Source organism: Mytilus edulis, chromosome 7 (assembly GCF_963676685.1).
Source record: "Mytilus edulis chromosome 7, xbMytEdul2.2, whole genome shotgun sequence".
NCBI lineage: Eukaryota > Metazoa > Mollusca > Bivalvia > Mytilida > Mytilidae > Mytilus > Mytilus edulis.
The window spans coordinates 20,409,046-20,433,518 of NC_092350.1; the positions used below are offsets into that span (position 1 = coordinate 20,409,046).

A 24,473-nucleotide genomic window follows, 5' to 3' on the forward strand; every position below is an offset into this window, starting at 1 on the left:
GTTGTCTCTGTGTAGCATCACCAATTACCATTCTCAATTAAGTTTCCTCCACTGAATTATCAAGCCAACAAAATTAAAATAAGCAATTACTGTGTGAATTTAGTTTTTGAAAAAGACTATGTTGTGTTATACTCTCATTATGAAGCTGACAGTTGTGATTGTGACTATTAACTTGCATGGCTGAAGCATCATTTGTTACATCGCTTGCATTGAACCATATGGCTGATATCCAACTTATAGAAATAAAGTTTCAAAAGGTTAACTTATATCATGTGATATGTTAAACTATATAGATAAAATTAAAGTTGATATAATATTTAAATGTTTTTTCTTAAGTGTTCAAGTAAAGTCAATCTCCTTCTAAAATAAACTCGTCAGTATATTGGTTGTGGAGAAGGTGGGTTACTGTATCACTGATATAAACCCAAACATTTGCCCTTTATGTACTGTGTAGTTTATAATACAGGTGAGCAAAGTGAGCAAAAAATCAAATAAACACACAGACAGAAATTATCTCGGGTTTCAAAAGAACTTCCTTATCCGTATGCACTAAAGAAGTAAAACCCAGACTAGATCGAAAGAACGTGTATGTGTTTTCATCAGACTTTGATATAGTTATTCCATCGTAAACATTTGGATTTCACAATATGGGTAAATGAATATGTAATTATTGAATGATATGGTAACATGAATAATTGATGTCATATAGTTTGTTCTCAGAATTATAGATTTTGGTTCCCACTAGCTCTATATTTTCAAATTTAGAGATGTAAACGTGCATTTATCATTTCGATTGTTGAACAATGGAGACTTATGCATTTTTTGTTTGCGAATTCAGGTTATTTGTAGTTAATTCACCAGAGTATGTTTCGTTTATCTTCCGATTGAGATTGAAAACGTCAGAGAGGTGAGAACTTGAGAACTTAGAGAAATAACAAAAATATCAACTACATGGAACATTCAAAACGGATAGTTGTTTATCAAATGAAGCTCAAACATATCAAATGAAAGGAAAACAACTGTTTTGTAATATATCTAAATGTGTTTCATTATCTAACGAAAAGGGTGTCAATGGAAGATATTCGAATGTTTCTGTAAACTTAAGTCAAAACTGAAATAGGCAAGCGATAATTTATAACTTGACATATTGTTTGAAAACATTCTTTTGTTAAACACTGTAGGTTGCCCTCTGTTTTTGTCAACTTTTATAGCATTGAACTGTTGCCTCATTGATGTTAATAACACGTTTGCTGTCCAATAGTCGTTGGCGTTTTCTGTATGTAAACGTCACAAATGTGTAAGAGAAAAAGAGGCAAAAGGGATATTCAAAAGTATTCTTAAGTAGATAACAAACTGATGATACCATAGCAAAAAATCGAAAAATGACAAATAGTTATATTGTGAAGGACACAAAAGTTGCAAGATGTATATTTCTTTTGCGTCAGGTATTAGGTAACAACTACATAAAATTACGCTACAATATCGGTTCCTTAACGAGAACCACACAATGTCACGTTAACATTCGTGGATTTCTGAACAGGTACACAACATATAACATAAAAATTAAACACTGAACAATGCAAATCTAAGTAGAACCCAGGGGTGATCTAGTGTACTTCGGATTGATGAACATATCATGGTCCACATTAAAGGTTATCTATATTTCTATTCACTTATTAAATCATTGTGATTTACTTGGATGTTTTGCTTTGCCATGAAATGTTTACTGACATTAAAGATAAATAGAAGCAATTTAGTACATGTTCATTGTTTGGCTTTGAGAATAGTGTTGATGAATGAAATTATAGTAATTTATTACTGCATGGTACAAACGTTATATAAACATATTTTGTTTAATTTTGAAAGTCAATCATTCAAATTTTATGAGATAAGTCAGGTGTGACACATACCTAATAATAAATATAAAATGAATCCTTTGTTGCTGTACCTCTTTTGACATTTTTAACCTATTCTATTTTTTTTTATTTTGTTCACATATCGTTGGAATTTTATGCGACTGGCATACAGGTGAGATGCTGTTTTTGGTATAAAATCAGGTTTCATTCTCCATTTTCTACAGAAGAAAATGTCTGTTCAAAGTCAGGAATATGACAGTTGTTATCCATTTGTTTGAGGTCTTTGAGCTTTTGATTTTGCCATTTAATTATAGACTCTCCGTTTTGAATTTTCATCGGAGATCGGAATTGTGTTATTTTTTATTGTTTGTTATCTTATAGTCCGAGTATTATCAGGGGAAACGGTTGTATTTTAAATTCTTCAGTAGGCGACATTACTAACATTTTCTAAATCTAACACTTTTTATAATAAAAAAACTGGACAAATCCGTTATGTGTGATATTAGTACTTTATTATTATGTTTTAGAAATTGAAGTTGGATAATATATTGACAATTTGTGAAATTGTGAATCTTATATCCATGCCCACTGCCATTTACAAAAAAATTGGAAACCTTTGTGCATAATTGTTTCTCAAAAATATGTGTTAAAATGTATCTGTAAATATACACACTGCAGTTATTTATTAATATATATATTATCCATGATGATTTTTTTTTTTGGTAATACGAATGCACGAAACGGTCATTGTTTATTACGAAAACCTGTTAGGATATCTTTGACGGATAATAGTATTAAACAACTCTTTGAGGAGGAAATACGTTCTACGCTCAGGTCAAGTGACTGAAAACTCTTAACAGTCGCATGGCTGATGTGGACTACGTTATTTAATGTTAACAAAAATCAAATGCAAAGACAAATGAGGAAAGAAATGTGAATAAAAATCAAATATATAAAAACCATTTGAGACAATTATCAACTAAAGACGAATGATTATACATCACCAAATGCAGCTAATTAATTGATTAGTTAATTAATGTTCAGTGGCAAATATGTCAGACATAATGACGACGAGATATAAAACGGATCAACCTGCAGCAAATTATAACAATTTTAGAGTGACATTTTTACAAAAATAGAGAGTTGACAGGTGGATAAATGTATATCGTACTAGAATCAAGTTGAATCATGATCCAACTAGTAAGAAAAGCTATTAGACTCTCTTCTATTTTCTCTTTAATTTTTTCTCCACAGTAGACGAATACCAAAAACAAAACGACGCGAATTTACAATCTATAAAGGCCAAAATTTCCCGGTTTTGGACATGTTTTTATTTCCACTCAAAATACTGTCTGATTCTTGACAGTGATATTAAGTGAGTCAAAAAGCACTTTCATTCTCTGAAATTGTAAATTAATGTATTTAGCTGGGGTTTTTTCCTGGTCCTATTTTGGACCCCCTGATTCTAACAGGGCGTGTATAATTAGTCATGCCCGGTTAACTTATAGTAAATTAAACCTCAACTTAAAGACCTACACAGGGTTAATAAGTTCGAGCTAAAATAAGTAAACAAAAAATATCTTTTATGTAAGGAGATCATCCAAGGTATATTAACAAATATTTTGCGTTGAATAACAATGAAAATTGCACGAACAGGTTTGTAATGCACAAAATAATATATTTTCTGATCAACAACATAAATTTTATCCTAAGCTAGTCCACATCAAATACTGTTATTGCTATCTTATATGCCAATCACACACAACATGTATTATAAAGAGAAAAAAATGCATTAGTCTGTGTCACAATGCAGAAGTATCTGTTGTTTTTCCAGCAAAGTTGAATATCAACAAAGAAATTATAGTAAACATAGATGAACTACAACGAAAGTCTTCGATAAATGCGAGTAGCCATGTTTGACGATTTAAAAACAAGAGGGGTAAGCTTATTCTAAGCTCACAAAACACATTAAAGAAGAAATCTTTCTTTAATTTGTGAAATTATCTCCCATTAATGACCTTTCATTTAGATCACTTAAAGAGATTCTTCAAGAACATGTAAATCTATAGAAATTATACAATTTCGTTTTCTTGTATCAAAATTCAATGATAAACTATATATATCGTCTTATACCTCTATTTGTTATGATTATGTTTTAGACTCATATTCTATATGAGTTCAAATTTTGGTTGTTTTTTTTTTTTATATTTCTTTCTCATTTGTAAAATTGATAATTTCTCAATATTTCGGTCAACATAGCAATTTGATAACCTGTTCTTGGAACACACTTTCTGTTAAGTATAGTTATCATAATTGATTAAAAAAAATATTTATGTTAGGTTTCTAAAAAATATTTATAGAGATGCACTTCGCTTTCGTTATCCGTTTTTTTAATAAATTATAAATTTATGTATTTATTTGTAAATTAGATGGATATGCCATGTGAATGACTGGTATGCTAATTTGAAGGAAAAAATTTGGAATTGAATCAGAAAACCTAATCTTCACTCTAGCAATTAATTTGTCACCTCACTTACAATTTTAGACAACTGTTTTTGTATCAAATGTACCCAAACCATGTCTATATGGAATGATTTTCATTTGAAGTTCTTTTCAATTATATTCGATGCTAATCTCTCTGTTTCAGGGGATAAATATTAACACCAAATTTAACGTTCGGCGTTTAATACAGTTTTGTTTGTTATGAGTTTTTTTATATCAAGACTCCTAATCTGAAATTTGATAAACCCACTGAATCAATCACAAAAGAATTTGTTTTTAAAAACTTTCGCTAAAACTGGGAACAAAATATTTGTTTAGCCATAATATTTGGTTATTTCATTCTGCTTTTAAAAATTATTTTAAGAATCCCAAAAGCTGTTCTGAAAATCTGAACTAGAATTTCACGACAAATGTAAGAAACCTATTCCATATATTACTTTCATTGAAAATTATTAAAATTGTGACTTATATAGTATGTTTCAAATTTCAATTCACAAAAAATCGCATAATTTAGATTTTAGATTAATTCTATTTTTGCAGCGAATATATTTAGGCATATTTGGAAAAGTCAATGCATTTACAATTATTTATATGCTTTCTATCATTAAGTTGTCTATCTATTTGATAGCCTATATTGCATCTCTGAACATGACATCTGTGATGATTATTTCTATAAAATCTCATAAGGAGACTTTGTTTCAACCAAATCATATCGTCTCTTTAAATGAGTTCGATCTTCAACATATAGCCACCAAAACTATAGATATGTTTAGATTTGATGTAATTTCAGTTTAAGTTAGTCATCTGGTCACTCTTTTGGAGATTGAAATGGTCGAGTTTCTCAAATGATTAACCAAATTAATTAATTGATTGATGATTGCTTAACGTCGCATCTCAGCAAAAAGGCTTTATCGCAGCGAATTGAAACATGGACTTCACATAAATCTGATGTGGGATCTTTACGAGATCGTAGTGATGAATTTGTTCAAAACATATTTTAATAAAAAAAAAGTACGGCCAGTAAAACAATTGAAATTGGCTGATTAATAAAGAAATTATTAAACGTAACCTCGAATATAGCGACAAGAGGAAAATAACTCTTGTTTAAATTTATTCAATCAAGGACTATCTTTACAATGTAAAACTTAATAACATTCTATAAAAATTAACTGGGTTTTTAATTTTCAAAACAGGTATCGGAACCCGGTGATTATATGTGTCCTTCTGGTCTTGCTATTTTGTGTTGTCTACCGTTTGGAATATGTGCCATGTTGTCTGCAAACACTGTATGTAAGTATATCATTATGTATCAACGATTAAGTGTATATCTAACTTTGTTTATGAAGAACTACGATTATGATTATATTAATTAAAAAATGACAGGGTTTAAAATATATTCCCGTTCCTCTTTCGATTTATAACGTATGTCTAGTTACTAATATTAATTAAATCCACTAACTCTTCTATGGCCGCATTTTCATTGTTCTTTTCAAATTTTCAAATTGATGTAGGTCTTTATCAATTAAATCAAATCATTCGATCGGAAGATAGTAAAAGAGAGGCGATAAAAACCAAAAGAAATATTCAAATTCATCAGTCGAAAGCAAATTAACAATACCATGCTGAGAAGCTGCAAACGCCATGGAAAAAAGATGTAAAACTTTGATTTGAATAAAAAAATTAAAAATACATACATTGTTTAAAAATATACATTAGTATGACCAGTTAAATCAAGGGTAAAATAACAAAAAAAACTCCGAGGACTTGGTACAGGCATTTTCTTATGTAGAAAATGATGGATTAAACCTGGTTTTATAGCTTGCTAAACCTCTCACTTGTATGACAGTCGTATAAAATTCAATTACATTGACAACGATGTGTGAAAAAAAACAAACAGACAAAAAGTTGGACAAAACACAATGTATCTCGACCTTCAGCAATTGTGGAGCAGCAGATACGCAGATTTCCCTTGTCTTTCCGTAAAAAATGGAATTTTGGAAATCGAAGATTTGTTTTAAAAACAATGAATTGATACAACCTCGATTATACGAGGTTGTATCAATTCATTAGACAATAGATTGGCATATAACATAATGAATTTTGTAGATTCTCAGCAAATGAATCGAATTATATGTTATACTTCGGTGTTGACATGTATATCAATAATATGGTCATTTTTATAAATTTCCTGTTTACAAAACTTTGAATTTTTCGAAAAACTAAGGATTTTCTTATCCCAGGAATATATTACCTTAGCCGTATTTGGCACAATTTTTTGGCATTTTGGTCCTCAATGCTCTTCAACTTTATTCTTGTTTGGCTTTATAAATATTTTGATATGAGCGTCACTGATGAGTCTTATGTAGACGAAACGCGCGTCTGGCGTATTAAATTATCATCCTGATACCTTTGATAACTATTTACAAAAGCCTAGATGACTCTATACACCAGTCTTTTAAATCATTGAACATCACAGAGTCATGACATAATTATATATTCTGAGTTTAGCTTTCATAATCCGAAATTAACAGTTCAAGCAAAATACATGCAGTTGTCTGATGCGCCTGTCTTGTCCGAGGTACATTTGAACATACCAAAAAAGAATCTGCCGTTCTTGGTGTTGTAATTTTGGCTTCAGTAAGACAACATGTCCATCCCCGATCACGCAATATATCACCCAGAGCTTTATAACAAGTCATTTCAGTGTGCAATCCACCAAACATGACGATAAAAGAGGGACGAAAGATACCAGAGGGACAATCAAACTCATAAATCGAAAAGAAACTGACAACGCCTTGGCTAAAAATGAAAAGGACAAACAGACAAACAATAGTTCACATGACACAACATAGAAAACTAACGAATAAACAACACGAACCCCACAAAAAAACTAGGCGTGATCTCAGGTGTTCCGGAACAGTAAGCAGATCCTGCTCCACATATGACACCCGTCATGTTGCTTATGTTATAAAAAATCCGGTAAATAGTCTAATTCGGTAGGTCACATTCATGAAAGGAAAGGGGATTGTAGTTAAGACGTAAGGAACATATCCGATATCATTTGTGAAACGGTTATTCCATAACGGTCAACCAACTCGTGATGGCGTCCGTAAAATTTACGAAGAGATGATTTCAACTTCACCATTTGGAACTCTTGATTCAGTAGCTTCCTTGTGAGCAACAACCCTCTATCCACTTATCTCTTCCGTGAAAATCAGGCCATTCCCAGTAAATTTCCTTAGGCATTTCCAAAAGTGGCTGATCTGCAGTTACAATTGATGTTTCTCCGGGATTCAGCACCTTTTCGCCTTATCCATCGAATACCTGAGAATTGCCTGGTAGTGCATACAAAATGATCTTGATGTCTATAACTAGTTTGTACATGCGCAAAAGTAATAAACACATGTGTATCATAACCTTGAAAAATGTTATTAAACCAATTCATAATATCATTAGAAATCCAAAAACGCTAAATAGTAAATAGTTCAAATGTTTTTGAAAGAATTTTGTAACATTTTCGCGCATGCGCAAATACTGGATATGTCAAATATTCATTTTTAATTAATATGTGATGTAAGGGAAGTAGCCGCCAAACCTGATAATTGGTTTTTACTAAAAGAAGTTCAAAGAAAAGTTTTCCAGAAAAATCAGTATTTTTTAACTGAAGAAAACAGCCGTTTTAGAAAATGGCCGTGGCCATCTTGAAAAAAATATTTTTTTCAATGGCCAGCAGTTATTTCTTAAAAAGTATTTAATAATGATGCTTTGTGGTAATTGTCATGCTTGTATCATCATTTGCACAATTCACTCGATTTTGCTTGCTAATATCTTCCACTAATTTTAGTTTTATCCTTTTTTTATTTCCCTATGATACTATACATTTATTTCCCGTGTCTGAGGGTGATATGAAGATTTTATCACCCAAGAAAAATCATATTTCACCAGGGCATCGGCCAAGGGAAATAAATGTTTTATTCCACTGTCTATACTTTTGTTGAACTTATGAACATAAGATATTAATTTAATTAATTGTTTTCTTATCCGTTTGTTTTTATAACTAAATTGTGACACGTCAATATAAACAATGATAATTAGTACAAATTGAAAGTTAATTATTTATTCTTTTCTGTTTGTATTTAGATCTGAAATATTTTGTAAAAACGAAATTACTTTATGCTATCTTTGACGTTTTAAAACATTAAACGCTGGTAACGTCTTACAAGGCAATCCCGACTTTCAGAGGGGAATATGAAGTTTTGTTCGACGTCACTAGGGGTAGTTTCAACCAATCAAATGTTGATTTCGCTATCAAAGTCAACATGCAGTGGAATAAAATCTATTAGCTTTTAAACAGGTAAAGGATATGTAAATAAAAATTAGTTACCAAACATCGATATTGCAAAAAATATCCGTAGGAAGATATATCATGAATATGATATAAACAGTATGTGTGTGTGCTTGTGATAATGACAATAACGCATACAACGAGACACGTGTTACTTGGATGGAGAGTTGTCTAATGTATTGTAAGAACAACTTTTATTTCGAGAATCTGAATTCAAATTTGCGTCTACCTTTTTAATTATAGTTATATTTTCTCATTTACATCACAATCACACAAACAACAGTATATGCATACCTTTGTTAGTCTTGTATTATTCTAATTTTAGTTTCTTGTGTACAATTTGGAAATTAGTATGGCGTTCATTATCACTGGACTAGTATATATTTGTTTAGGGGCCAGCTGAAGGACGCCTCCGGGTGCGGGAATTTCTCGCTACATTGAAAACCTGTTGGTGACCCTCTGCTGTTGTTTTTTATTTGGTCGGGTTGTTGTCTCTTTGACACATTCCCCATTTCCATTCTTAATTTTATTTGATTGTTTTTTTTATTAGTATTTTTTCGGGGTAGGGGCTTCGTTTTTAATTGCACCAGGCCGTTGGTGCAGTCATAAGATATACCACTTTGACAATTTATCTCCAATAAATATCCGTTCACTTCTTTAATAATTGAAGTAAACAATTACTTGTAGGCAATCAAATCCAGAGCAAGTGGAGATCATGATAAATTTAGGAAGAAGAACACAATAGCATTATTGTTGATAGTTGTTGCGTTGGTGATTGGATCACCTTTATGGTTGGGTTTATTAATTTACCTCAATCAAATCTGACAAAAAAGTTATCTTACAGCAATTATGCAATTACCGTGTGTTGTTATGTTGAAATAACTTTAGATAATATATTTATTTCCTTTTTTATATATATGCCATGTGTAGTTTACTATATCTCCTAATTAAATTTGAATATCAGCAATATGATTTTTAAATTAGATCTCATTTTAGTAACACAAGTAAATGTAACGTTTGTCTGTAGTACTTAATAATATGTGTGTTATCTTTGATGGGTTTTGAAATTGCTTGTATATTTATTTTAAAGTACAAACTGAATTCAGTTTTGTAAGTTCTAATAAACATTTTAATTCATTTTTATCAAAAACATCTCTATTTTGTGTTGTTCGTTACTTGCTTCCTTCACCAATTCAACACACGCACTTGTGTTCTTAAAAGTAAATAATGTTATGTTATTGATGTGTTGCCACAGCCATGTCAGAAAGACATACAATGTACACTTGTGAGAGAGATTCGCTTCCAAATAGTTCTGTTATTCCAACCACTATTCCACAGTTATAAACCGCACAGCACATTTCAGCTGATCTATACTTGTTAGCTCCTTGTTTACTCTTGTCAGTTTTACATTCCAAACCTTCTAGATCGTCCTTAGGGTTGGTTTTATTGCTTGAATCCTGAAACATTAGAGTATTTTAACATCATTTTGAAAACTTGCAAAGTCAACAGATACGTTTAATCAAATCGACTCGTTGATGGTTATGTGCAGAATACATAGCAATGGGTTTCTATAAATATTTTTAAAGGATTATAAATGAATTGAAATATTCGTCATTATGTATACATGTTATCCCAAGGTAACAGAAAAAAGGGGGATTACTCCATCCACTGGATTAAATTAAGAATACGTTGTTGTATTAAATTTTACATACTGTTTAATATACAATTATCTAACAATATTAGGCAATATTATACATCACTTCGCCAGTTGAACAGTAATAAAATTGAGAATGGAAATGGGGAATGTGTCAAAGAGACAACAACCCGACCATAGAACTGACAACAGCAGAAGGTCACCAACAGGTCTTCATTTCACCGAGAAATTCCCGCACCCTGAGGCGTCCTTCAGCTGGCCCCTAAACAAATATATATACTAGTTCAGTGATAATGAACGCCATACTAAACTCCAAATTATACACAAGAAACTAAAATTAAAAATAATACAAGACTAACAAAGGTCAGGAGCTCCTGACTTGGGACAGGCGCAAAAATTGCGGCGGGGTAAACATGTTTATGAGATCTCAACCCTCCCCCTATACCTCTAGCCAAAGTAGAAAAGTAAAGGCATAACAATACGCACATTGAAATTCAGTTCAAGAGAAGTCCGAGTCTGATGTCGGAAGTATATATTTTAACATTAAGTCATTTTGTTTGATCTAAGAATAATAAAAAAGTAATTGGGAACGTACCGTTGAAATCCTTACATGAGAAGCCTGTTGGTCTACACGAAAATGAGATCCCTTTAATGGAGTTTTCATGCAGTCTTCATTAATGTTACCGAGTTCTTCAAAATAAACATCGCCAATATCATTATCACATACTAGCCTGGTTCCCTTCTTATGACCATCGATTACCAAAGCTTCAGTGCAATCTACAGAAGAAGAACATTATATGTATACAGAACAAATATATGTTAACACTGCAAAAGGCCGTAATTGTTAAAAATATTACATTTTCAATAATAAATATGGATAAAATTGAATATAACAGACTTTACAAAATGCATGTATCATTATTAATCAAAGAATGGGTTGGTTCCTGTACCTTTTTAACATACATCCATTGGGATTTTCATGTTTTTAAAACGTTTTAATGTTGGGCCTTATTAAGAAAAATCGTACATGTATCATCGAGGGTATATTTCAAATATCGGTTCTTCAAATAAAATGTTAGTTGACCAACCATTTATCTTGAAACTCGAATCATGTTATATTACTCATCAGAATATTTATTCATCCTTAACAGGGACCTTATATAGATTATCCCTGCCCTTAATAATAATTTGAAACGGTAAATACCATATCTCAGCCATTATTTAGCAGTTTTTTTTTAGATGTTTTTAAAAATTACAGTTTCAATTCAAGTTACCTTCAGCAATACAATTGTTGGTATGATGTGTTCTTGACCACTGTTGTGTAAAACTCTCTCTTAATTTGTGACAATATTTTTCTATTTCACCTTTCACCTGGTGATTGTTGAAATAAGTAACCTGTTGCTCTTCAAAGTCTAGTTTCCATTCGTTCAAATGTCTTTTAAATCATGCTTCCGTCAATCGCCTTCGATCTAGAACTCGGCTATGCGAAGCGTTAGTCAATTATGATGACATTAAGGGGGAGAAATGACACACATAAACATAGAAACAACATGGACCCCGAAAAAGGATACATATTCGGGTGTTCTAGAATGTTGACCAGTTATGTTCAATGTCAAGGTCATTTTCATGGATAAATTGTGGGAACAAAAATAAATAGATTGACAAAAAACAAATTTAATATGGAGACATGACACCATATAAATACAAAGGAAGGTTAATTTGGAATATTCAACAGTTGATATTAAAGGGGCACTAGCTGCCAAATTCATGTTCACCGATTTGACTCAAATTCTCATATTTTATTAATAACAATGTAAAACATTTTTCCAAACTATCAAAAGTATAAAATAAACAATTTACAGGACATGGTCTCAATAAGATGTAGCTTCGTTTCGTGTGAATTTTAGCCAAGACGCCATCTAATTAACTATCGAGTTGACCTTCTATGACTATATAAGCGATGTAAACATAAACATAGATATAAATAGATTAAGCAACTCGTGGATTTGGAGTTTTATAGGTCTGTTAAACTTTGTTTTTTAGATTGAAAAATATGTTTATCGTCGTTTTGATCTTTCTAAGACTGATTTTGTGTGGATCGAATCAGTTAATCAAAATTATTTACTTACTTTCACTTTCAATGTTGACATTCTTTTCCTTTAAATACCCATACACGGACAATGCATGCGTTATTCTATCTCTTTCTACGTTCTATCTCTTTCTACGAGGTTAAATTGGAGTTCACATAAATACGGATTTAATGAGGTCGAATTATTCACTTTCAAGTGATTAAGTCAGTATAAATGTTTATTAGCTTAATTTGACAAAATAGAACCATATTAGCTGAGAAAAGTAAATTAGTATTTCATTATTTCACTTTCATTAATGATTGAACAAAAAAAACATACATTTTTTTTGTACTTTTGATTTTGTATATATCTCGTAGCTAGTGCCCCTTTATTACCACAATGTTACGAAAAAAAAGTCATTTAAAATATAACAAAATCAAGGTAATGGTTGATACTTAGTCAATTACCACTTAATCGAAAAAAACAACGTACACCATAATGCATATTGATGAAGCTATGGGATGTTTGTCGACATCGATTCGATATCGTCGATATTGACAACCAAGACAGAGGTTTCAGGCTTTTGTTCAAGTTATGGAATGTTTGTCGATATCGATTCGATATCGACAACAAAGACAGAGGTTTAGGGATATGAAATGCTTATCGATATCGATTCGATATCAACATTCAAGACGGAGGATTCAGGCCATGTGGACATTTCAAGATACATAAAAGTCGTGTATCGATATCATCGATATCGTTGATATCGACGCAACATCGTGTTTTGGACATACCCCAACTACACAATCCCTTTTCTACTTTCTTTTTGTCTGGAATATTTTTTATTGGTTTTAATAACAACGAATCCTCGCAAAAAATGAAAAACAAAATTAAAAGAATAAAGAAATCAATTTTCAGAAAAAACAAAATTAAGAGGGAAAAAATAATGGGATCACTTGCCTTCGTGTTTTCTCCTCAGTCTCTTATATACACATGTACATAAACTAACAGATGATTACAAAAATACACATATGTTTATATTTATCTCATATGTATTCAGATAAAAAAAAAAGTGTATTTAATATATTTGTTATAAGATAAATATCATTTTTTATATTAGGGTTGAAACAAAAAAAAAATCAATTTTCAATATAATAGGCATACGACTAATATTCTTTTTCATTAAATTACTCTGTATGTACGTAAAGCATTGTACACCTCTGCTATAATTGTCCAGGATTTGGTTGAACTCCCGTAAAATAAACAACCCATGATGCATTCAAATCTGTAGTAAAGCAATATATGAAAATAAGTGAATTTGTATTTATTTGTAATTTGAATTTAATTGAAAACATGCCTCCTTTTAATTTCCCAATTGCTTGAGTCTATGCGATGTACACTGTAAGAAACACCTTTGGAAATAAGCATAAACACATGCGTGGGTTATCGTTGAAAGGGTATCCATTTATATTGTATTCAAGATAGATTTTTAAATAAATATTTCCTCGTCTTTAAGTACCCAGATTTCTCCTAAGAAGATATTAATACTATAAATAATAGGTTAAGGGTTACTATTTCAAAATATATCTCAATATTGCAATTGACCCTTTTCCGATATATAACATTGCTTTTTTGTTTTACATTATGTTTGTCTTTAAAAATTGTCCTACATTGTATATTTATTTTAACAAAAGTTGATTTGGTAATTCATTTTACATTTTGTGAGGAAATGTCAGTTTAGAATGACTTATAATTACGTCACGCAACCAAAAGAACTACAAATTACTGATATGAAATGTTGTTTCTCGTGTTATTCTTGATTTTGTTTTTATGTGCATGTCTCTGAAACTGAACGTGACCATTAACAGTTAATTATTTAACAGGTTAAGTAACGTAGAAATCTTCTTCTTTTCCTTTTTCTATTTAATAAAAAGTATGTTTAATCTCTAATACTAAAGAAATAATAAAAAAAAAGTCATTATAGTTTACATCACTTTGTTTTATATCAAAGTATTAAGTTTTCTAAAATCATAATATTATTTCTAAATTTGAAGTCATCAAGTCATTATTCTAATTATTTCACTTTTTTTAAAAACAAAGGTAGGTGATAACGAGTTCTAAAAAATGAATTTATTTCGTAAACGAGTAGAAACTATATTTCAGCTTTGAAATATTCTTTTACATGGCAATATACCATGTAACAATTTCCACTTTAATATTTTATATTTATTATCATTCAAGTATCTAAATAGAAACATTGAATAGTGTTGTGTTTATAAGTTAATATCCTCATTACAAAACCTGTTGATGTTATATTTTAGATCGTATAAGTATATTTTATATTTCTAATGTTGTTACACATGTAACTCATATTTTTATGATTTTTCAATATTTTAATTTTGTCATTCATAGAAAACTTTTGTTCCCCTCGTTTTTCATCTTTAAGTAAATTTAACTTTTGATTGGACAATTTATTTTGCTTTCATTTTGTATATTCTAAGAATCAATGTCAACGAAATGAAAGTCTTTTTGATATAAGATTTTTTTTAAATATAACCATTGTCATCCAGGATATATATTTATTTATAATATGTTAATGTTAAAACATGTATTCTCGACTAGAAATATACCATGTAATTTAATGTATTTGTGTCTCCATATTTTGCTGTTTAATTTTGTCTCGTCTCAGTTAAATAATTTGGGATCTTTTTTTTTCCATTTCACCAAAGTTTTGATTATTTCAAAGTGTTTTATAGGGTCTTTGATACATTTTGAAATATTGGTATTTATAAAAAAAAAATAAAGGGAAAGGTGTGGTATGATTGCCGATGAGACAACTCTACACAAGATACCGAAATGACACAGAAATTAACAACTGTAGGTCATCGTACGGCCTTCAACAATGAGCACAGCCCATACCGCATAGACAGCTATAAAAGGCCCCGAAATGACAATGTAAAACAATTCAAACGAGAAAATCAACGGCCTAATTTATGTATAAAAAATGAACGAAAAACAAATATGTAACACATAAACAAACGACAACCACTGAATTACAGGCTCCTGACTTGGGACAGGCACTTACATACAGAATGTGGCGGGGTTAAACATGTTAGCGGGATCCCAACCCTCCTCTAACCTAGGACAGTGGTATAACAGTACAACATAAGAACGAAAATTTTGACTATTTCAGATATTATTTGTAAGAACCTTTTGTCCAACAAAATGTACAGAGTGTCTTTTTTTTTTTTATTAAAATCAAAGTCTGAGTAGAAGCTGCAAGCTCTTGAAAGCCGAATAAGTTGGGAAATGTATATCCTATATGCAGGTGAAGTTAGTATACTGCTACTAAAGTTGTGGGAATGATAATTTCAAAATCAACATCGTCTAGTTTGCCATAGATTACAAACCAAGTCTAAATTCCATGTTTATCTATGATGAGTTTATTTATGAATTATGACGACACTTCTGGTTTAAGTCTGTTAGCTATAGCATACTTAGATGTTTATTTTAGTAGACTGATGGGTTGCTAGTTATTTATATCTTCTATCTTGTGTTTTTCTTTAGAATATAAGTAATGGCTCTTGATCGAATTATGACTTTTGAACACTTGTAAACTACTGTTGCCTTTATTTAAGTTTCAAAGTCTTTCTTCTTTTTGTTCAATCTTTTCAGAGTTTTACTGATCAATCTGACCGTTTCATATCAAAACTTGTTTAACAGTGATACAATGCTTTTTTTCTATATGATATGCATGTATCATCAAGCAATAAGGATCTTATTTATTGTAATTACATTTTACATTCAACATCTCAAATGATCGATGGTCAGGTTTAACCCACTATTTTATATTATAACATAACTTTTGGATTATAGCTCTTCATCTTTTATATAAGCTTTGGAATTTACATATTTTGGCCACGTGCATCACTTAAGAGACATGTATTGTCGAAATGCGCATCCGATGCAGAAAAATTGGTACCGTAAATGTTATTATGGGAAATATCTCTACCAAGTCAGAAATATGACATATGTCTTCTCTTATTCCGTTGATTCATAGCGTTTTATTTTTTTCAGTTTTTACGGACTATCCTTTTTTGAATTTGCCTTATTTCGGTATTTTTGTTAATCTTTTTACGTAGATTTTCAAGTCTTCACATCAGTCCTAAATTTTTCTGGATGATATCATTATGGAACATAATTTGATTTCTGTCCTTTTACTACATGTTCCTTTTTGTCTTGATTGTTGCTAATTTTGGTAATGACTGGTCTTATTGTTCATTCTTTTCCAGGAATGTAATGATTTGAAAGTCCTTCAATAGGCTCCAAATCAACCGTCAAGTCTGTTTTGATTGGATCAATTCACTCAAGTATTATATTTTCATTATTCTTTTCTGGAGGGTTAAAAATGCAGTGTTGAATACAGCTCGATGTAGATTTCAAAGCATTTATACTTCTGTCAATAAAATAGTGAACTTTTTTTTATTCATAGCCTTCACTGTGGTGTTTTTCTACCTAAATCAAGCCATTAAAATGGGATTTGTTTATGTTAAAAGATATCTTCTAGCAAGCATTTAATTAATTTACTGTCTTAACTTATTGATGAATTCTCTAATAACAAAATCATTGAGTGTATTGATAAACAATACTTATGTCGGGTCCTTTTTGTAACTTTGGGCAAATTAAATTGTTAAGTACCCGGCCACGTCTACTTGTATTTTTGTCCATCTGATGAGTTAAGCCTTTTTCAACTGATTTTCATAGTTCGTTCTTATGTTGTACTGTTATACCACTGTCCCAGGTTAGGGGAGGGTTGGGATCCCGCTAACATGTTTAACCCCGCCACATTATTTATGTATGTGCCTGTCCCAAGTCAGGAGCCTGTAATTCAGTGGTTGTCGTTTGTTTATGTGTTACATATTTGTTTTTCGTTCATTTTTTTTACATAAATAAGGCCGTTAGTTTTCTCGTTTGAATTGTTTTACATTGTCTTATCGGGGCCTATTATAGCTGACTATGCGGTATGGGCTTTGCTCATTGTTGAAGGCCGTACGGTGACCTATAGTTGTTAATGTCTGTGTCATTTTGGTCTTTTGTGGATAGTTGTCTCATTGGCAATCATACCACATCTTCTTTTTTATATAAGCTAAAAACAATACTTGTAAAAAGGTTTTTAAAGTTTTATTGATCGACTAATGAATCTAAATCTTTCCTATACAAATCTTAGTAAGACGACTTAAATTAAAACGAGGGTGATCACCGGTGCATCGAGACGGTAAGTCAAATTGTTAAACATTATGCACCCGTCAAGACAAGTAGAGATTCGGTGAAAACTCCCTTTTGTCATCGATAAATGAAGGCCGGATTGTTATTCTCATATTGATTTCATTTGTTACCGGTAATCCAAACCGTGTTGAGGGCAGTTAGAAACATTTTGAAAGGATAAATTTATCTTTGCAACTTGTTCAAATGTTATAACGATTTGCATTCTTTTTTTTCTGGTGGCAAATTATTCAAAATATGTGCACCAGAGTTCATATATATCGTCATAAAACTGATGCTTGGCTTCAGCTTGTGTAAAATGTTTAATGATTAAAAGAAAATAACTGACACATTCCGAAATGTTAAAAGAGTCCATCTTGCTAGAAGCACTATGAGCTGGTGTCGCTAACCTGCATCTATGTGCATTTTCAACACTGGGTTGTCTCCATCATTAAAGACTTGAATATGATTCATGACTTGATTAACATTTTTGTATATCCTGTCTTACTGATCATTTTAATTTTCAATATTTTCTCTATATAGGTTATGATATTTGCCCAAAATGATAGAGGTTAAAGTCGTATTTGAAGGGTTATAACTCATGAAGGAGGAAATTATATATTACCTTAGCTGTATTTGGCAAAACATTTAGGAATTTTGGTTCTTAATGCTCTTCAACTTCGTACTTTATTTGGCCTTTTTAACTTTTTTGGATTCGAGCGTCACTGATGAGTCTTTTGTAGACGAAACACGCGTCTGGCGTATATACAAAATTTAGTCCTGGTATCTATGATGAGTTTATTTACACTACTTTGAGGTATTTGAAGGTTGTCTTGCTGCTCATTTATGCTATTTAAATTTTGAATTTCTGTTCATCTGTTTATGTTTTGCGATAATAAGTGAAACGCAAATAAATTGGTAAGAAGTGTTATGTATTGGCAAAACTTCTATGATGAGTTGACAAACATTCATATAAGCATTAGCTTTTTGTAAATCGTGTCCTTACTTATTTTGTCCTTGTTATCCTGTTTTGCTATTTAAGGTATCTATCTATTATAGTTAATACCGTATAATTGGTAAAATGGAAAAACTAGGAATTACTTCATTTAGAAATCGATTGACGATTTCAGCAAAATGACTATTTTGTTGATTTTATTCTGCGAATTCAAGTTTTCCTTTATGAAGTAATCATACAGTTTGACGTGAATGAACGGTAGGAAGATCTGAACAAATTTCCAGTCATATTTTCTGTTGAACAAGAAATTTAGAGAAAACAAGTCATCATTATAACTGTTCAATAGGCATTAACTACCTGTTTTAGTATTGTGTCTATTCTATATGAATATGGGAAGGAATCAACAAAAGTAAAACACGTTTGGTAACCTTTAGGATACATGTACATGTAAACATATATTAAATCAATGCATCATACATGCGATCTTCGTATTTACTTTTAACAACAGATGTACATATAAAGCTGGCTTTAAATAGAAAAGGCAACAAAAGTTCCATACACAGACTTGTAATTGTGACAAAACAAGAAGGTAAAAGGTATGTCTTGGTCTTTATTTGATTTGTTTACGCAATTTATTTTAAAAAGCACGAAGTAAACAATTTTGTCTTAAAGAAGTTTTGACTATGTTTCTTCTTGATTAATTTCTCTCGATATTTTTTAAGTTCCTCTCCTATTGTATTTGTTTCTATTAACCGATGACTAAATGACTGTTCTTGTATTTAGTAAGAACATGCCTGCCTCATCAGACCAAAGGTTCTAATGACTAAAATGTTCGTGACTTATAAATATTTGTTTTCGTAATTTTTTTTATCATAGACTTAGATTATAATTTCTACACCATATGCACGTTTCGTCTACATAAGACTCATGAGGAACACTCGAATCACAAGGTTTTGCCATAAACAGCTAATGGTAAAAGTTGATTAATTTAAAAAGCGATTGACAAAATATCCAAGCATAAATAGTCCAAAAGTATCCCGAAATGATTATAAAACCCAATCTAGGTTAAAATGTTCCCCTTATCAACTGTGAAGACATAAAACTCTTTTCTTTATTGTTAAATATGTAAATGTGTTTTTATTTTTACTAATGTATCTTGTTTCTATGTATTGTAGTAGCAAACATGCTTTTGTCAAATTTAGCAGTTGTTATAACAACATGCTTTGTGCTTGTCCAATGTCATGATTGCAAAGATTATGATCTATCGGCTTCTGACCAGTCTTTAATAGATATGATGAAACATTACCTCCATACCTCTAGAAAAGAGCAAGGACCTTCGACAGGAAAACAGGGAGCCTCAGGTATAAACAATTAACTTCTTAAACTTTAAAGTGAATCATGAATTCAACAGTGTCAAGAGTATATGTTTTTACTTTTTTTTCTCTCATGTTCTGCTCCTTGTAAAGCAGTACATCAGTAAGAACATAATTGGGAAGACAGTGTACACACAAAAGATAGAAACGACTATGAATACCTTCACAGCAGCAATATTGATTAAGAATGAAAAGATGTAATGCAATGACACAATTATTAAGACGTGAAAACAAAAATCTGGGTTTTTTTTGTAATTCAAGAGACATGGTCAAAATAATAGATATCCTGTAAGTCAGAAGTAGCTTTGGTAAAACGTTATGTGTAGGTACATAGAAAAAGGTATTACACTTTATTACAGTCGTTATTAGATATTTCGAACTCAATTTTTGGAAGAATGAAAAGAGAAAAGAAGAACCAAATTAAAAATAGAATAACATAAATTGTGATAATACTAGGTTAAATAAGATAGATATAAATATCCCAAACGGAAAAATCCACCGAGCTGTAATTGGATGTATGTTACCCCTATAAAAATGGAAAGTTATTTCGTACAGAATTCCATTTTGCTTTTATTACACAATTTTGTTGTTGGATATCAGTGTTAATTGTTTTAAATTTTAGATTACCAATGTAAACTTGACAAATTATAAAAGATTGATTCTGCAAAAATAAGTTAACCAGGATTTTTGGACGGCAAATGGAAAATGAGAGCATGTTGATTATAGGTAGATTTGTGGCTTTAATTTGTTATTCGTTCGTTTGATGTGTTTTTTCTTTTGATTTTGCTATTTGCTGAGGGCCTTTCCGTTTAGAAATTTATTGGAAGTTCGGTATTATTTGTTATTTTACTTTTTACAATAGGCAAATTATGAATCTAGAATATGAAATGTTTATATGTAATTTGAAGTTAAACAATCCAAAACAAATAATGTTTTGTTATTGTTCGTTCATTTAGGTGTGACATATGTACGCTGGGGAAAGAAAGAATGCAGCAGAGCAGGAGAACTTGTATACACAGGTAATCGAATTAAATTGTCTATCCAAAAACTACAATTAGTGTATTTGTTCCGGACCATATGAGTATCTGGACCATACGTGTATGGTCATGACCATATGGGTATATACTCATATGGTCCGGTCATACGCGTACGGTCGGACCATACGCGTATGGTCGGGGTAATAAACACTCTGTTACACTCTGTTTCTAAACTTATAAACTATTCATATGGTATGACAGTTCATTAAAAAGGCGCTATCACATAGATGATTTTATTATTATATTATAATAAAAAAAAAACTAGCTAAATAAGAATTAGAAGTTTCACATAGTTAATTTTATTTTTATATACTATGCGAAAACTATGATAAACACATTTTATACCGATGGTCATAACCGATTTTTTTTTTATTACGAGTGACTGAAAAAATAAAAAATTCTTGAACTGTTACACAAGATTTGAAGTAACATAGTTTATTTAATTTGATTTGTGAATATTGTGTATTGTAGTCATGTTACGATATTTGAGATCTATAGCTTTTTAAAAACACCGTAGACATATCGGAATGGCTCAAGACCTCCATATCACTGTACGCAGCTACAAAAAGGCTAGCTTTTCACTCGCAAACAAAAGGTATAAATGAAAAGGATCGTGCATAACCAAGACTTGCAAATGCAAAAAAAGCTATGATACCGTGTGGAAGTAAATGTCACCCCAAGTCTACATACAAGAATGTAATTAGAGATGAAAACTAACTATGGCATCAATGTTTAATTTTTATGTAGTATTTGAATTATAAAAATAATATACTGTCATGTAACCATCATTGGTTTTTTTTAGACAAAGTTTTTGTATTATTGAAACTTTTAAATGTAATTAAAAAAAATACCTATATGGTCAAAATACTCATATGGTCCGGCCCGTTAATAACCAAACGAGTATTATACTCATATGGTCCGACCATACGCGTTCGGTCGGACCATACGCGTATGGTCCAAATACTCATATGGTCCGGAACAAATTCATTCTTCACACAAACTTCCAGAATTTAGTATTTAATTTTAAAGTTGCGTAAAATTTAAAAAAAGCTTTAACAACAATAAATTTATGTAAAATCTTGTACACTTTTTACTTCTCAAATATTGTAATGTTAAGGAAATTAAAGACTGTTTGTAAATGATTGATTCTTGTATGGTTTAAATTTAAACGGACAAAAGACAAAGGGAACGGTGGTTGTTATTCAGCTGCCACACTGTAATTTCGAATTTATTCGTTCTGATAATATGAACGGTTTATCAAATTTGATAACTGTTAACTTCTTTCCAACTATACCTTGTAAATGTTTTTTTGTTTGTTAATACGGTGAGATAGAAAATTAAACATTTTCGCACAAAATTGTTTTTCATTATATAAACCAATGTAAATAAAGCATTTATGCTAAAACACTTTTAATAGCAAAAAAAGAAAAACTGAAGTTGATAGAGAAGGGAGAAATTGTAAACAGTAAATTGTCCATGACGGGTCCCGACTTTAATATGTATATGGTAGAAATTTATCCTATCTAGAGTAAGATTGTCACGAAATGTTCTATGAGAGAACTGTACTAAAACAAAAGACAGTTCATTTATTATATAAGTTCCACTTTGAAGATTTATTTTATCTTTTTTGTATCGACAATTATAACAAATATTACAGAAGTTTTTCCTGATAAATAAAGTATATTGAATATTTGTTTTTTAATACGTCATTGTTTGTAACAACGTTTTCAACGGAATTGATGATAGTTGGGACAAATGTACGGTGTTAGAACAGCTTCCGTCAGACCCTCTTCCAACATTTTTGATGAGAGAGATGAGAGCGAGCTGAAAGCATTTGTACTTTTATTTCATTCAACTGTAAATTACAAAGTTTTATAAGGTATTAAAGAAACACCTATAATAATAATAACCGTTTGTTGTCAATATCAGGAATATTTATATGTGTCTCTTTATCTTTATTTGATTTAACATGATCTAATTGATTGCTTTTTGTTTGTTTAACGGACAGAAAATATACGTCAATGTACATATATTTTTGTATTTTAGGACAAGCTGGTGGTAACCAACATACAAGCAAAGGAGGAGGTGTAAACTATCTATGCCTACCAAACGACCCTGAAAATGGAGAACCAATCAAAGTTGGTAATGTCCAGTTATTTGGGGCCGAATATCAGACTGATTCATCTTACGGACCATCGGAAATGAAAAGTAATCTGATTCAAAAGGAGGTGCCATGTGCGGTTTGCTACCAAAGAAAAAGATCGACTGTTCTAATGATACCAGGTAGAAATAACATTTACATTTGACAGTTTTGATGAAAAATTGGTAATGATAGTATCTTAATTAAATCATGTATAGTCATATTTGTCATGTCTTCGACATTACTTAATTTGTGTCTAGAAATTGACAAGTATCGGCTGAGAAAAAAATAGACAACTGATTATTTCAATTTCCACATTGTGAAATATGTACCTGTAAACATGTTATACAAGAAGAAACTGCGAAAGGAATAAACATGTTTGCAAATACATAGAGATTAAAGTCAAATTAGTATTACAAGGAGACAGGGTTCTTTGTTTGACTTTCTATGGCATGAAAACAATATGAAACAAATTTAGGTAATGTCTTTATCAAACTTATTTTATGTAGAAGAGGAACATGGTTCAATCAAGCTCAAATTTATAATTTCAGGGAGAAAAACCTGCTACAAGGGCTGGACATTCGAGTACACCGGCTATCTTATGTCAGATTATAAGGATTACAGTTACAAGGACTATGTATGTGTTGATAAAGATGCAGAGCCTGTGGACAATAAAACTAGTGATGAAAATGGAGCTTTATTTTATGTTATCAGCACCAACTGTGGCAGTTTAAGGTGTCCACCTTACAAAAATGGAGTTTCTGTTAAATGCGTTGTTTGTACAAAATAAATGATTATTTGGGTTAAATAAAGAGAAGAATCGCTATGCAATAATGTTTTTCTTAAAAGGCTTCATAACATTTACTGTCCACATTTTTGTATCGGTAATAAACTATTAAGTTAGTATCCTTCATTGAAGATGCAAGAGCCCTATAGTTTCACTTTTTTTCGTCCATTTGTGTTCTTAAACTCTTAAACTACAAATGTGTGATACAGAATTGGGCGAAATGTGTTAATTATGATCTGTTTGATGTGATTGAGTTCGATTTTGCCATTTAATAAAGGACTTTCTGTTTTGAAATTTCCTTAGAGATCGGTCTTTTGGTTTTTTATTTTCCTTGGAGATCGGTATTTTGGATTTTTAATTTACGTTTGACAGTAGTTGAGCATGATATTTATTTTTTTCTATTGAAATTTACTTGTCGGAAGTAAAAAGTAGATTATTGAAAGACTTTCGAGAACAATAACTTTGATTCTTTCTTGCTTCTCGAATTTATTTT

At 30.9% G+C, this 24,473-nt stretch overlaps 1 protein-coding gene across 4 annotated transcripts; it reads left to right on the forward strand.

Annotated features, from left to right (window-relative positions):
• The first annotated feature begins 514 nt into the window (after positions 1 to 514).
• Positions 515 to 24,027, forward strand: LOC139480990 (uncharacterized). 4 transcript variants are annotated; one of them, XM_071263992.1, is made up of 8 exons: positions 545 to 651; positions 3,691 to 3,795; positions 5,552 to 5,644; positions 19,152 to 19,239; positions 19,819 to 20,004; positions 20,973 to 21,035; positions 23,100 to 23,336; positions 23,745 to 24,027. In XM_071263992.1, exons 5-8 carry the CDS (start codon positions 19,827 to 19,829, stop codon positions 23,981 to 23,983), a joined length of 717 nt encoding a protein of 238 aa, XP_071120093.1. In that variant the 5' UTR covers positions 545 to 651; positions 3,691 to 3,795; positions 5,552 to 5,644; positions 19,152 to 19,239; positions 19,819 to 19,826; the 3' UTR covers positions 23,984 to 24,027. The 4 variants fall into 4 exon arrangements, with proteins under 4 accessions (XP_071120092.1, XP_071120093.1, XP_071120090.1 ...); XM_071263989.1 differs by lacking the exon at positions 19,152 to 19,239; XM_071263993.1 differs by lacking the exon at positions 3,691 to 3,795 and having other exon boundaries at positions 632 to 651.
• Positions 24,028 to 24,473: the final 446 nt, after the last annotated feature.